This window comes from Pelodiscus sinensis, chromosome 9 (assembly GCF_049634645.1).
Source record: "Pelodiscus sinensis isolate JC-2024 chromosome 9, ASM4963464v1, whole genome shotgun sequence".
Classification (NCBI taxonomy): domain Eukaryota; kingdom Metazoa; phylum Chordata; order Testudines; family Trionychidae; genus Pelodiscus; species Pelodiscus sinensis.
Genome location: NC_134719.1, coordinates 29,737,544 through 29,753,584, shown reverse-complemented (window position 1 = coordinate 29,753,584; position 16,041 = coordinate 29,737,544). Strand labels below are relative to the sequence as shown.

General features: G+C 41.2%; 1 protein-coding gene across 1 annotated transcript in view; it reads left to right on the top strand.

Annotated features, from left to right (window-relative positions):
• Nucleotides 1-8,893, top strand: part of LOC102452731 (vitellogenin-2-like) — a 28,616-nt gene extending 19,723 nt beyond the window's left edge. Inside the window, exons 28-35 of the mRNA XM_075936360.1 lie at nt 40-178; nt 726-861; nt 2,625-2,811; nt 3,814-3,908; nt 6,063-6,160; nt 7,278-7,437; nt 7,666-7,827; nt 8,546-8,893. Coding sequence (XP_075792475.1) covers nt 40-178; nt 726-861; nt 2,625-2,811; nt 3,814-3,908; nt 6,063-6,160; nt 7,278-7,437; nt 7,666-7,827; nt 8,546-8,664 — 1,096 coding nt within the window. The 3' untranslated portion in view covers nt 8,665-8,893. The remainder of the gene's footprint in view (nt 1-39; nt 179-725; nt 862-2,624; nt 2,812-3,813; nt 3,909-6,062; nt 6,161-7,277; nt 7,438-7,665; nt 7,828-8,545) is intronic.
• The last annotated feature ends 7,148 nt before the right edge of the window (nt 8,894-16,041 follow it).

Genomic DNA, 16,041 nt, shown 5'->3' with positions numbered 1-16,041 from the left:
GGAAACTTTACTGTTAAATCATGTTCTTTCTTTTTCAAGGTTTTACTCTTTCGTCCCTGGAATTGCCTATATACTAGGCTACTCTGAAATAGAGCACAAAAATCCTTCTCAGCAAGCCAAGATGATTGTTTCTCTAACTTCTTCACGGACTTTTGATTTTGTTGCCAAATTGCCTGAGGTAAATATACAGCATAATCATCACCATCATATATTTCACCTGATAGAATACTTTGATACTTTTTTTTTCATTAGAGCTGGGTCAACATTCTAAAAAAGTATTTGAAAATATTAGTTCATATAAAAACCATGATACTGCTATTTCTGGCACTTTTACTTTCTTTCTAAGGAGATTAATATGATGATATTTGTTCAGAGAATGTGCCACGAACACATATGTTAATATGTGTTTGTCCAGCCATATTAGAATCTTTCTGAAGTTATCCATTCAGAAAGCAGAAACAATACCACTCGATTTAGGTGGAAGGCCTACCCAGGAGTGAATACTGGTAGTGATGAAGAAGAGTTCATGAGCAGTGAATAAGGCTGAATTATGTTCACATAAACTATTTGTTGATTAATTAAAAAAAATAAGTAGTTTTGTAAAAATCTATGACTTCCTGTGGATAATTCACAAACAGGAAAAGGGGCTAAAATCGACAGATAAATTATTTGCTCTGAGTAGCTTCCTGAACTATATTTTAAGCCTGTTTCTGATTCTTTTTCAGAGAACCATTTTTAGCAGAGCCCTCAGACTTCCGATATCACTGCCTGTAGGGCCACCTGTACCAGAATCAGCTGTCCAGTCTCCGGTCTGGAATTTCTTTTCTGAAGCACCATCTGCAGTCATGGAACATCTTAAAGGTCAGCCATTCACCCTCTTCAGAGACACAAGCTCTACAGCAGGGGTCTCTACCCTTTTTAAGCACAAGATCTTTTTTTTTAATTTAAGTGCAATCCTTGCCCCATCTCCTTTGTGCTCCTTGCCCAGGCCCCACCCCTGCTCACTCCACCCTCCCTTCCTTCCCCATCCTCACTCACTTTCACCAGGCCGAGGCAGAGGGTTAGGGTGCAGGTTCTGGTCTTGGATTAAGGGATTTAGAGTGTAAGAGGGGCTCTGAACTGAGCTTGGGGCAGTCAGCTGGGTTGCAGGAGGGGGTTCTAGGTGCAGACTCTGGGAAGGTGTTTGAATGCATGGGGGTTTAGAGCTGGGGCAGGGGCTTGAGGTGTAGGAGGAGGTTCATGACTTGGGTAGAGGTTCAGGATATGGACTCCACTTGGACACTGCTTACCTCAGGGGGCTCCTGGGTGGTGGTGAAGTGGGGCAAAGGCAGGCTCACTCCACCTTGGCCCTGCACCTCTTCCAAAAGCAGCCAGCAAACTCCCTCCATCCCAAGCCCTGTTGTGCTCCCCTCTGCTCTGTGGAGATAGGATTCAGGATGGGAGAAGGGGCCATCTTGATATCAGTGCCCTCCTCTGCCTCTCCTGCCCTACACAGGCTTCTGGGGGAACTATTCCAAGGCAAAGGGCAGGAGATGTGCAGCAGTGGGAAGAGGAGCTGCTGAAGTTCTGGCTCTTGATAGCCACTGGGCCAAACCAATTTGGTTCACCTGTCAGAGGCTCCAAGATCTACCAGTAGATTTCGATCTACTGGTTGGTGGCCACTGCTCTATAGGCTCTATTACTTTTTTAGCAGTGTCTGAGAATACATGGATTGTTTTTCTCTTATTAAAAAATAAATAGTATTTTAATGGTTTTTTTCATGATGATAAATCATTTCCAACTGTAAAGAACATAAAGAACATAGTTTGGGGCTCTTTTGCATAAGAGCCCCAAAGTATTTATATCCAGACTGGAAATTAGAGATATTATTAAACTTTCTAAAAAATTCCTCATATTAGTGCATATACTGTTGTTGTTTCACATTCAGTCCGTCTGCAAGAGTCAGGATAAAATTACACAGGAATTTATGACTTCATTTTAATCTGTTTGTTGCTGAAATATGAGGAATATGTCTTTTATACCATGCTTAGAGATTATGGGCACTGAGGGCATGTCTAAACTACATCCCTCTTTCGAAAGAGAGATGTAAATTAGGCAGATTGAAAGTGCAAATGAAGTGGGGATTTAAATATCCCATGCTTCATTTGCCTAATTGTGTCACAGTAGTCTTTGGAAAAAGGGTATTTTGAAAGTGAAACCGCCATCTAGACGCGGTTCTTTTGGGGAAAAAAAACCCTTTTTCAAAAGATCCTGTACGCCTCAAAAGTACAGGATTTTTTGAAAGTTTTTTTTTCTTCGAAAGAACCGTGTCTAGACAGCAATTTCCCTTTTGAAATGCCCTTTTTTGAAAGACCGCTGTGACGCGATTATACAAATGAAGCGCGGGATATTTAAATCCCTGATTCATTTGCACTTTTGATCTGCCTAATTTACATCCCTCTTTCGAAAGAGGGATGTAGTTTAGACATACCCTGAGTAGCGTAAAGTCCATGTACTCCTGTAGAAAATATATCATCTATTGTCTCTCTGATATGTAGAGCCAAAATAAAATAAGACGTTTAAATAAATATCTTGTATGAAAAGGAAAATATTCACCAGTTTCTGTGGCATATTTTTTTTACCAGCTCGTTGCACAGTTTCCCAAGACAAGATCACAACCTTCAATGAGGTGAAGTTTAATTACTCGATGCCCACAAACTGCTATCACATCTTGGCCCAGGACTGTAGCCCAGAACTGAAGTTCCTGGTAATGATGAAGAATGCGGAAGAATCTGTTGACCTTAAAGCAATCAATGTCAAACTTGGCCATCAGTAAGTAATTCTAAAACTCATTACAATCATCCAATCCTGAAGGCTACGTCTACACTGGCATGATTTTCCAGAAATGCTTTTAAAAGTTTTCCGTTAAAAGCATTTTTGGAAAAGCGCATCTAGATCGGCAGGACGCTTTTCCGGAAAAGCACTTTTTTCGCAATCGGGGCTTTTTTGCGGAAAACAGTACTGTGCTGTCTACACTGGCCCTTTTGCGCAAAAGTCTTTCGAAAAAAGACTTTTGCCCGAACGGGAGCAGCATAGTTTTTCTGGAAAAGCACTGATGATTTTACAGTAGATCGTCAGTGCTTTTCCGGAAATTCAAACGGCCAGTGTAGACAGCTGGCAAGTTTTTCCGGAAAAGTGGCTGATTTTCTGGAAAAACTTGCCAGTCTAGACACAGCCGAAGTGACAAAGGTGGGAAGAAGGATGGCAACCTCCCTGCACAGACAAATAAAACACTCTTCGCTTCGGCTGTCACCGGGGAATCCAGAAGCAGCCACAGATGTACTGGATTGCAGAAGATGAGCACTCCCCACAACACCTTCCTCTGAAGGAACAAATGTTATCTCTATCACATACTCTGTAACGTCTGTGTCCCACATCCATTTCATCTAGACTGTGATTTGTTTTCAACCAACTCCTCTTCTGGCGTGATACTGGAAATGTAAATGTATCACGCTATCCAGATGAGATGATAATGCAGAAGAGATTTCCATCTATATGTTACAGTGGTGGTATAACACCCAGAGTTGTATCAGTGTTTCTCTTTATTACCTTACATATGCCTTGAATGAGATAGATGGCAAAACAGAATATGATGTTACCCCCCTCAAAAGGTGGGATAAGCATCTGTGTTGTGCATTGATGATAAATATGATGGTGAAACAAGATAATGCTAAAATCAGTGATATTTAGTGAAAGATGGTGTAGTCTGGACATAGTATGTTCATGAATACAGTCAGAATAGAATATAAATTCATTTCTTTCTCTTTTTCAAAGTGAAATTGACATGTATCCTGAAAATGGACTTCTTAGCCTCATGGTCAATGGTGTTGAAACCCCAGTGGAGAATATCACGTATAGTTTAGACTCTGGTAGGTGTTCATTTTAGTCTTTTTTCATTAATATTATTAGGAGAGAAATATACTCCAGTAAGGGTATTTCAACTTTTTTGCAGTGATATTGCTTAAAATAAATATTTTTGCCTTTGTATTCAGGGTTAACCAGTACTAGTTATGAATAATTGTGTATTTTACATATTTCCAGATCTGCATTATAAAGACAGATTAGAATTGTGAACTTTTGAAAAAGTTAAGCAAAAGACAGTTGAGGTTATTTGGCCCATCACTTCCTTACTAAAATGTGTAGGCACTCAGGAGGGTATTAGGTTAGCCCAAATATCTTGGGGTATGTCTATACTAGCCCCCTAGTTCGAACTAGGGAGGCTAATGTAGTCATTCAAGGTTGCAAATGAAGCCCAGGATTTAAATGTCCCGGGCTTTATTTGCACCTTCCTGTCCGGGCGCCATTTTTAAATCCCCTCAGTACGAACTAACTACCCGTGGCTACATGCGGCAGTCAAACATTAACTCGAACTAAGTCCTTAGTTCGAGTTAACTGTTACACCTCATTCCACGAGAACTAAGGACTTAGTTCAAGTTAACGTTTGACTGCCGCGTGTAGCCGCGGGCAGTTAGTTCGGACTAAGGAGATTTAAAAATGGCGCCTGGACGGGAAGATGCAAATAAAGCCTGGGATATTTAAATCCCGGGCTTCATTTGCAACTTTGAATGACTACATTAGCCCCCCTAGTTCGAACTGGGAGGCTAGTGTAGGCATACCCTCGATCATTTATATAAAACTTTTCCAAATACAGCTTTTCTTATAGTTGCCATATCAGTATGGTGGAACTTTTTGCTGACTTAAGTTATATGTGACATTTTGGGATTTATATCGATGCAAAAACACCATAGAAATATTTTTAAAAACAGAACACTAAAAACATTATGGAGAACTGTAGGGATAAAAACAACAAGTAATCCTGTGGCACCTCACAGACTAACCAAAATATATATAGTATCTTGAGCTTTTGTGGTGAAAACTCACTTCATCAGATGAGTTGGAGTGGAAATAACAGAACGTAAGAATAAAGTCAGTCAACAGGCAGAGCCTGCACCATTCTGTTAATGCATACACATTTTGTTCTATGAATAGACACATTAAGACTTTGTTTACAATCAAGGGAGTTGGAGTCAATCTAGTTGTCCCCCAACTTGATTATAACAACACAATTAAAAGTTGTAGGATATAGATGGAGCCATACCTCTCCAAAACTGGATAAACACTTTGGGAGTCCAGGATTTTATCCTATTTTCATTGACTTGGATATTGGTAACTGTGTTATAAATGAATCAAGTGACTACCCAAGTTGCAGTCAGGTTTCCTAACTCTATTAGGGTATGTCTACACTACCCTCCTAGTTCGAACTAGGAGGGTAATGTATGCATACCGCACTTGCTAATGAAGCCCGGGATTTGAATTTCCCGGGCTTCATTAGCATAAGCGGGGAGCCGCCATTTTTAAATCCCCGCTGCTTCGAACCCCGTGTAGCGCGGCTACACGGGGCTCGAACTAGGTAGTTCGGACTAGGGTGCCTATTCCGAACTACCGGTACACCTCGTTTCACGAGGAGTACCGGTAGTTCGGAATAGGACCCTAGTCCGAACTACCTAGTTCGAGCCCCGTGTAGCCGCGCTACACGGGGTTCGAAGCAGCGGGGATTTAAAAATGGCGGCTCCCCGCTTATGCTAATGAAGCCCGGGAAATTCAAATCCCGGGCTTCATTAGCAAGTGCGGTATGCATACATTACCCCGCTAGTTCGAACTAGCGGGGTAGTGTAGACATACCCTTAGAGTGTAGACAGGGCCTGAATTATCTACAAAAATTTAATACCAGTATTGGAGGATTCCATTATTATTCCTTGAAATAAATAGGTAGCTGTTAATATTTACAAAGGAAAATGAACACAAAAGTGATTATTAAGGATTTAGAGTTAAAATTGTGTTTCCTACTTTCTGCCGACAACTACATTCCATAGTTGTAATGTTTAAGGAAATTAATTAGTTAATATACAATTTGCTTTGTTTCTTCAACAATAACAAAATGCTTAAAGAAAAACAAGGCTTTGGTTATATTTTTACAGAATTATTATCAAAAATATAAAAGATCATTTATATTTTTATTGCAGATGCTTCTCTGGTGATCAACAGTGAGAAGAAAGGTCTATCACTTTTGGCTCCTGACTATGGCATTGATAAACTATATTTTGATGGACGTTCATTGAAGGTATTTTTCTCTCCTCTGCTAGCATTTTCATTTTCATAAAATTCCAAAGAAATCCACACAATTCCATATTTAGGAAGGAGAATCACTACTAATCAGTTTACCCCCATTATTATACCCCATTTACTGGTAAAGGTCTGAGTTCCACACTCAGATTTTAGTATCTATTTAAATGCCTTTTAATTAAAGTAGATGAAATTTTGAATGAGTACAAGGATCTTCATTAGCAAAGCCAACATAAAGATCGGTGTAAAAGAGTTTACAGAAGGAACAGCCTCCAGCCAGTCATCATAATATTCTGCTCTTACATAGAACCATTCATCTAAGGATCTCAAAATGCTTCACATACATTGAGATTTATTGGCACATAAGCTTTTGTGGGTAAAGACCCACTTTGTTATAATCTGATGAAGTGGGTCTTTGCCCATGAAAGCTTATGCTCCAATGAATCTGTTAGTCTATAAGGTGCCACAGGACTCCTCGTTGCTTTTGCAGATTAAAACTAACACGGCTACCCCTCTGATACACATACATTGAGGAATTAAACCTCAGAACATGCCTGTCTGTTAGGTAAACTTAAACATGAGGTTTTTGAATGACTTGCTTAGGACACATTGAGTCAGTAACATAATTGCAAAGAGACTCTGAAATTCTGAATTCCTGTTCCCTGTTCTTATCGTTACACATCTCTTCAACCAGTCAAAACAAAGACTTTAAAAAAAACCCGGTAATAGTAGAATGGTCTACTAGGAATGTTGCTCAATTAATGGTGTGTATAGCAAGTGCTAATTGATCTATAACCATCTAACATCCATCTCACAAAGTGTTGACATCTTCAGTATCAATAGATGATTGATACAGGACACAGGATTTCCAAAAGGCCCTAACGGACCTAAGCACTCAAATAACCCTCATTCAGGCCCCTTTGAAAATCTCAGCCAGAGGTATTGTTATGGAAATCAAAGCTCAGAATCAAATGTTGTTCTTTAAAAACAAATGTCTTAGCTTTACCTTGATTTTTATTTTCCTCTGCAGGAGGCCATTCTGTAACAAAATTCTGTTTCATTGGCATTATTCTTAAATATACAGTTGAATTAACTTTTACTTTATTTTCACAAAGGTTCAAGTTGCATTCTGGATGGCAGGGAAAACATGTGGCATTTGTGGAAAATACGATGCTGAAAAAGAACAAGAATTTCAGATGCCTAGTGGATCTGTAGCTAAAGATGCAGTGAGCTTTGCACAGTCTTGGATTCTGTCAGAAAAGCCCTGTGCTGGAGGTATGAAGACTTTTACTATCTATAATGTATAATAGCTGCAGATGGTGGGAAAACTGACTAATATTTATTAGTCAGGGTTATTGCTTTACATATGATCCATATAGAATTTTGGATGGTGACAATTCATTTGATATATATACACAGTATCACTAGCAAATGGAGAATTTGGAGGAAAATCTAAAGCCATTTATACAAGGTTTTGAAATATCAATGATTGTTTTATTGCAGCCTGTAAACTGCAGCGTTCACTTGTGAAACTTGAGAGAACAATTCAGCTTGAGGGCCAAGAGTCAAAATGCTATTCTGTTGAGCCTGTGATGCGCTGTATAAAAGGATGTTCAGCAACTGAAACCACCCCAGTTTCTGTTGGCTTCCATTGTCTGCCGGCTGGTAAGTGAACACAAAATCCTATTATAAAAGTTATCCAAATATTTTCTTCTTTAGGCTTTGATTCAGCCAGGTGCTTAAATTCAAGCAGGAGATTAAGCATGTGATTTCACTAAGACTACTCACATGCATAAGTTTTCGGCATGTGCTCAAGGAACTCCCTGAACTGGACTCTTAATTGCTAACATTTGTGGCACTAAATTTAATGCATGCAAAAATGAATATGTTGTCTGTCAACATTTTATGGTGTTTTCCCTGGAAATTACTTTTAAAGTTGGTAGCTAAATGGAGGTCCTATATTATCTGTTGTTAATTCATCACTGTCTATGGTCCCAATGTTGCTTCCAATGAAATCAGTGGCATTTTGTCAATACTGTAACTTAGTGAGGTTAGGACCAGATTCCAAGAGTAACTGAGATTTCACGACTATTGTGATTTATGATGAATTTTTCTTTCTTTTCAAAGTTTGATATGTAAAAAAACAATAGCTTCAGAGCTAGTATACACAAGTTTTTAATTGCTGTATTTTAAATTAATGATTAGTTGGATCTGTGTTTGTTGTGATGGCTGTTTTCCAAACCAGTTATTCAAATGCAATGTGCATGATAACTAGGAGTACCTAAGTCCAGTCTGTGTAATAATGAATTCTGTGTGACAAATTCCACACCTTGCAAACTATTTTTTTTCATTCTTATCATTTGTCATTTTTCTTCACTCCCAGATTCAGCTGCCAGCTTAGTGGAGGGACAGATGAAACTTGACCAGAAGTCAGAAGATACACGGGAAACAATTGATGCCCATACTGCGTGTTCATGTGAGGAACTACAGTGCATTGCATGAGGCTACAATTCAGCAGATTAGAAATTTGGAGCATTGTTTTTATATTGTGATACCAGAAAATTCCTCCTAGGCAATCACAGATTTGTTAATTTAAGTGTTCAAAGTCCTACTGAATCTTCTTAGGGAAAACTGATCTTTTAAGAAAATATTAAACTTTATTACTATAGACAAAATACTGAATATTCATACATATGTGATTTCCTAATAAATCTGTGCATTTAAAAAGAAATGGTGAAGAGTTCCTTATTTCATAGCATATAGAAAGTAAGAGATCTATTTTGCTTCATGTCACACACGCCTACTTCCCATGTAATGTGAATGTTCAATATAGTAAATAATTATTGGTGTTATTATTTATTATTTATATTACCATAGCCCCAAAGAACCCTAGACATGGACCAGCACTCACTGTGCTAAGTGCTGTACAAACACAGAACAAATCTCCGCCCCAAGCAGCTTACAATTAAGTACAAAACAAAAGACAGCAGATGGATGCAGAGGGACTGGGAGGACAAGAAGTCAGTATGAGGGGTGTGATCTCAACACAATGTCCTAAACATTGACAAGATTTTTTGTAGGTATTGTTGCAAAGGAGAGCTTTGAGGAAAGATTTAAAGATAGATAATGAGGTAATTCTGTGGACATTTAAGGGCTGCCCTTGCAGCATGGGAGAAGGTGCAAAGGTGCATGTTTGGGACTTTTAACTACTTAGTATTTAAAACTACATATTGCAATGTGCAAAGAACCTAATTCTGCTCACACACCAGTGATCAAGATCAAGAGTTTTTAATTGCAGGCAGTGGAATTACATCTATGTAAAATTGGTGTTCATTAAAATCAGGCCCAAAACCTCTTGCTTCTTTTGTGTGAAATCCTCGTGTCAATGGGAATTTTGCCATTGACTTTGATGGGGACTGGCCTTTATCTTTTGTGTTTATCCCTATTGGCTAGTAAGTACCCTGCTGAGAAATACTGCCACTTACCCGCTTCATTACTGATACTCTTTTATTTTTTACATGACACTGTTGATGCAAAGCAAAAGACAGTCTGACTGGCATTGGGAGGCTCAGTGAATATTTACAATGCACTTTGAAATTAAAACATTCCATATAAGGGCTAAATATTATAACTACTTGTAATGATCACTTACAGAGCATCTTCTATCCAAGAATTTCAAACCTTAATCAATTAACCTCATAGCACTTCTGTGAGATAGGTATAATCAGTATTAGTATACTCAAAATGCAGACAGGGAAACAGAGGTATCAAATAGTTAAATTACTTACCTATGGTCACAAGGTGAGCTAGTATCAGCTCTGGCATTCAAATCTAGATGCACTGACTTCAAGTCCTGTGATCCTATCCCATCAGATCATGGTGTCTCATATTTCATAATAATGATGATTATTTTATTAATCATTGTGGGAGATTTGTTCAGGTTAGAGTTACCATCAGCATGAACGAGTTCCTTCTCTGTGAAGCTGATACATTCAGCATCTGTGACTGTGAGTGAGGTTCTATTGTTGGAAAAAATGGCACCTTGAACCAAAAACTAGTGCTTTGGGCGAATTAGATGTTAATGTTAATTAAATTTTAAATTTCTTTATGATTATCTTGTGTTCCAAATAGTGCGATGCACACAGCTGCTTTAGTAACACTTGGAACTCTCCTACTATCATCCACATTAACTACTCTGCACGCAGTGGGGTAGCTATTTTGTGGAAGGTAGATTATTTCGAAATCAACTCATTTTCATTATGACCTTTGCTTTCTGACCAATGTAGTATTAGGGAAGTTGTGTCACAGCAGATATGGTCTGGCATGACTTTTAGCCCTGGGACTAGCTTAATGCCAAAGATACAAACACACTGCACTCAGGAGCTGTGATGGATGATACAGCTTTCACAGCAACCCCGTGGTGCACTATTTTAACACAACTCACCAGAAGACAGCGCCTGAACTCCAAGGGATATTCCCATAAGGTGTTGCCTGACTTTCACTCTAACCAGTGATGGTCAGTCTTTGGTTGTAGATGTCTGCCCTTTTCTCTTGCTCTTTCTGCAGCAAAGCTTGTTCCCTCACACACCCTGTCATTGTCAGGAGGTGGCTCAGCAAGGGCTAGATGCCAAGCCCTGCGCGGCTTTACTTACATTCACAACATGCACACAGATTTGTAACAGAAGCACAATACAGGACTATGTAGCACTTCAAAGACTAACAAGATGGTTTATTAGATGATGAGCTTCCGTGGGCCAGACCCACTTCCTCAGATCAAATAGTGGAAGAAAATAGTCACAGCCATATATACCAAAGGATACAATTTTAAAAAATGAACACACATGAAAAGGACAAATCAAATTTCAGAACAGAAGGCGGATGGGGGGGGGAGGTGAATGTCTGTGGGCTAATGACGTTAGAGGTGATAATTGGGGAAGCTATCTTTGTAATGGGTAAGATAACTAGATCCCTTGTTTAGACTCAGATGTAAAGTGTCGAATTTTAGCATGAATGACAGTTCAGAAGATTCCCTTTCAAGTGCAGATTTAAAAGGTCTTTGTAGCAGGATGCAGGTAGTTAAGTCGTTGAGACTGTGTCCTTTTTGGTTGAAATGGCAAGAAACTGTTTTTTCTTTGTGATCCTGTCTAATATCTGTTTTGTGGGCATTGATCCTTTGGCGAAGTGTCTGAGACGTTTGTCCAATGTACATAGCAGACGGACACTTTCGGACACCTGTATTTTGCTTCAGCTACACCAGACTAACACGGCTACATTTCTATTAGATTTGTAACACTATTTCTTAGAATTCAGAATGGTTACACTCTAGAACTCCAAAAACAAGTACAGAGAATTAGAGAGAGAGAGAGAGAGAGAGAGAGCGAATATAGGTTGTTCCCTAAGGCAGTGAGGCACAATTCACCCCTCTAGCTGGCATTTTCCAGACACGCCGGCTGCTGACTGATTCACTCAGACCCACTAAGTTGTAAGCAGAACCAGGAAATCTCTCATGCTTAAATTGATAGCTGGCTGGCAAACCAGTTTCCAGTATACCGTTCTCACTTCTGAGACATGGTGCCAGTCTTTGGCTATGACCACACTACAAACAAAAGTTAGAAAAAATACGCAAATTGCAATTTGCGTATATTTTCCCGCTTTTCTTCCAAAAGAGGCTTTTCCAACATTTGGTCTACATTGGCCCAAATGTGAGAAAAAAACCCGCTTTCAGAACATCCCTTCTTCTTCATAGAACGAGGTTTACAGGAATGCCAAAAAAACCACGTCTGCTTTTCTGAAATTTATTTATGCAGCTCTAACCCCTCATTAACCATACAATGAAACCCCAGTAGCATTAATACATTCCTTACAACAGGAACTCAGCCAGCCACATACAGAGCCTCCTTTCTGCCCTGTCAGTAATGTGCAAAGTAAGTAAGTCCCATTCAAAAACTTTCTCAGACAGATGTCTCTTGAGGTGTCTCAGGAAAATCATCAAATATGGACAATTTTGGACTGAAGAGCAAATTCCACACTCCTAGACTAGAGCCTTCCCAGAAAACACTCTGCCTGCTTCTTTTACTTCTGTGTGATTGAAAGCTGCTGAGCTGGATCAACACTTCCCCAAAACATCATATGTTCAGCTCTGTTCTCAGCATGCACCTGGGACCCCAGCTGCAGGACGCATGCCTGGAGGTCTGTTCCTGCCCCTACACCCAGAGTTCTGCATGTGGGATCCTGAACTCCAACCAGCCCTGCACTGGAGGCTCTCCTGCCGGCCTACTAGTTGCCACCGGCCCAGTGTTCAAGACTCAGTTCACAGCCCTGCACCTGGAATCTGTACATGAGGTCCCCGCTTCCACAGGCCTTGCACTGGGACCTCTGCTCCCAGCCACATATGCTGGGTCTCAGCCTGGTCTGCATCCCCCTGTTACCAAAGGCACAGCCCCTCTCCTGGCCCCAGATGTGAGGAATGGGGGGCATGGACAGAAGTAAGAAAGGGTGAGGTAAAATTTTTAGGGTGGTAACTGTTGGCTTTCAGCAACCCCACTGTAAAAAATGTTCCAGCACCTCTGAGCTTAGCTATTGAACTTCTGAATGTGCCCAATCGAGGGATACAGTAAGTGCAAGTATCAGAGGGGTAGCCGTGTTAGTCTGAATCTGCAAAAGCGGCGAGGAGTCCTGTGGCACCTTATAGACTAACTGAAGTGTAGGAGCATAAGCTTTCGTGGGCAAAGACCCACTTCGTCAGATGCATGTAGTGGAAATTTCCAGAGGCAGGTATAAATATGCAGGCCAGAATCAGACTGGAGATGAGGAGGTGGATCCAATCAAGGAGGATGAGGCCCACTTCTAGTAGCTGATCTGTAGGTGTGAATTCCAAGAGAGCAGAAGCTGCTTTTGTAGTTAGCAAGCTATTCACAGTCTTTGTTTAATGCAGAGTTGATTGTGTCAAACTTGAAGATGAACTGTAGCTCAGCAGTTTCTCTTTGAAGTCTGGCCCTGAAGTTTTTTTGCTGCAGGATGGCTACCTTTAGATCTGCAATTGTGTGTCCAGGGAGATTGAAGTGTTCCCTTACAGGTTTTTGTATGTTGCCATTCCTAATATCAGATTTGTGTCCATTGATTCTTTTACGTAGGGACTGTCCAGTTTGGCCGATGTATACAGCAGTGGGGCATTGTTGGCACATGATGGCATATATTACGTTAGTAGATGTGCAGGAGAATGTACCAGTGACAGTATGGCTGATCTGGTTAGGTCCTGTGATGGTGTTGCTGGTGTATATATGTGGGCAGAGTTGGCACCGAGGTTTGTTGCAAGGATTGGTTCCTGAGTTCGAGTTATTATGGTGCAGTGTGTAATTACTGGTGAGAATATGCTTCAGGTTGGAGGGTTGTCTGTGGGCAAGGACTGGCCTACCTCCCAAGGCCTGTGAAAGCGAGGGATCATTGTCCAGGATGGGTTGTAGATCACTAATGATGCGTTGGAGAGGTTTTAGCTGAGGACTGTAGGTGATGGCCAGTGGTGTTCTGTTGGTTTCTTTCTTGGGCTTGTCCCATAGCCGGAGGCTTCTGGGTACACATCTGGCTCTGTCAATCTGTCTCCTCACTTCCTCGTGTGGGTATCATAGTTTACAGAATGCTTGTTGAAGATCTTGTAGGTGTAGGTCTCTGTCTGAGGGGTTGGAGCATATGCGGTTGTACCTCAGTGCTTGGTTGTAAACAATGGATCGTATGGTGTGTCCGGGATGGAAGCTGGAGGCATGCAGGTAAGCATAGCGGTCGGTAGGCTTTCGGTATAGGGTGGTATTGATGTGACCGTCATTTATTTGCACCGTGGTGTCCAGGAAATGGACCTCCCGTGTAGACTGGTCCATGCTGAGGTTGATGGTGGGGTGGAAGCTGTTGAAATCATGGTGAAATTCTTCCAGAGTCTCCTTCCCATGGGTCCAGATGATGAAGATGTCATCGATGTAGCGTAGGTAGAGAAGGGGTGTAAGTGGACGAGAACTGAGGAAGCGTTTTTCCAGGTCAGCCATAAAAATGTTGGCGTATTGTGGGGCCATGCGGGTGCCCATAGCAGTGCCACTGGTCTAGAGGTATATGTTGTCACCAAATCTGAAATAGTTGTGTGTGAGGATAAATTCAGAGAGTTCAGCCACCAGTTGTGCTGTGGCATGATCAGGGATACTGTTCCTGACAGCTTGTACTCCATCTGCATGTTGGATGTTTGTGTAGAAAGCCTCTACATCCATGATGGCTAGGAAGGTGTTTTCTGGAAGATCACCTATGCATTGTAGTTTTCTCAGGAAATCCGTAGTGTCACGGAGGTAACTGGGAGTGCTGGTGGCATAGGGTCTGAGTAGAGAGTCCACATATCCAGACAGTCCTTCAGTGAGAGTGCCAATGCCCGAGATGATAGGGCATCCATCATTTCCAGGTTTGTGGATCTTGGGTAATAGATAGAACAACCCTGGTCGGGGCTCTAAGGGTGTGTCGATTTGTTCCTGTGCTTGTGTAGGGAGTATCCTGAGCAGATGGTGCAGTTTCTTAGTGTATTCCTTAGTGGGATCTGAGGAAAGAGACCTGTAGAATTTGGTATTGGAGAGTTGTCTGGCAGCCTCCTTTAGATAGTCAGGCCTGTCCATGATGACAACAGCACCTCCTTTGTCAGCCTCTTTGATTATAATGTCAGAGTTGTTCCGGAGGCTGTGGATGGCATTGCGTTCTGCACGACTGAGGTTACCAGGCAAGCGATGCTGATTTTCCACAATTTCGGCCTGTGCACGTTGACGGAAGCATTCTATGTAGAGGTCCAGACTGTCATTTCGGCCCTCAGGAGGAGTCCATGTGGAGTTCTTCTTCTTGTGCTGTTAGTGGGAAGGTATCTGTGTGTCAGTGCACTGTTCAGTGTTGTGTTGGAAGTATTCCTTGAGATGGAGACGGCGAAAGTAGGCTTCCAGATCACCGCAGAACTGTAGCATGTTAGTGGGGGTGGGGGGGGGGGGAAGAGAGTCCCCGAGATAGAACAGACTCTTCTGCCGGGATATGAGTGTAGTTGGAGAGATTGACAATATTGCTGGGTGAGTTAGGACCACTGTTGTGGCCCCATGTGGCAGGTAGGATTTTAGACAGCTTACAGTGCTTTTTCCTCTGTAGAGAAGTGAAGTGTGTAATGTAGATCTCCTGTCTTATTTTAGTAAAGTCCACTTGTGGAGAAGGTTGGTGTTTTATGAGAGACTCCAGATTGGAGAGCTCTTTTTTTATGTTTTCCTGTTTGCTGTACAGGATGCTGATCAGGTGGTTCCTCAGTTTTTTGGATAGTGTATGGCATAATCTCTCACTGTAGTCTGTGCAGTATGTAGATAGCAATGGATTTTTTACCTTCAGTCCATTTGGTATAATGTCTATCCGTTTGCATTTGAAGAGAAAGATGATATAAAGGAAGTGCAAGGGCAGGGATTTCTCAGGTGTGCTTCTCAACACCAGAAGAGTTAAGGAGGGATCTTCACCTGAAGCAGATGTTTTGTGAAACATTGATTTTATTGTCTGAGTGGTTCTCTCAGCCATTCCATTAGATTGTGGACAATACAAGCCCATAACTAGAGGGTGTGGGACAGCCACTAAAATACCCAAATGTGTGTGCGTGTGACTAAATATGATTAGCTAACACAGCAAATCTATAATAGCCTGCTAGCAGAGCATTCATCTGCTCCCGCAAGTGCTGTAACATGTTATGCTCCAACTAGCCTGCTGGTGCACTCTAAAAGGTACTTAGTTTGGGCACATGTAATCCCATTTCAAACATGTCTCAGTGCTTAATTTGTTTTGGCATTTCAGAACCCCAGCATCTGTAGGCTTGCTGCATCAGTTATGAATGTAAAA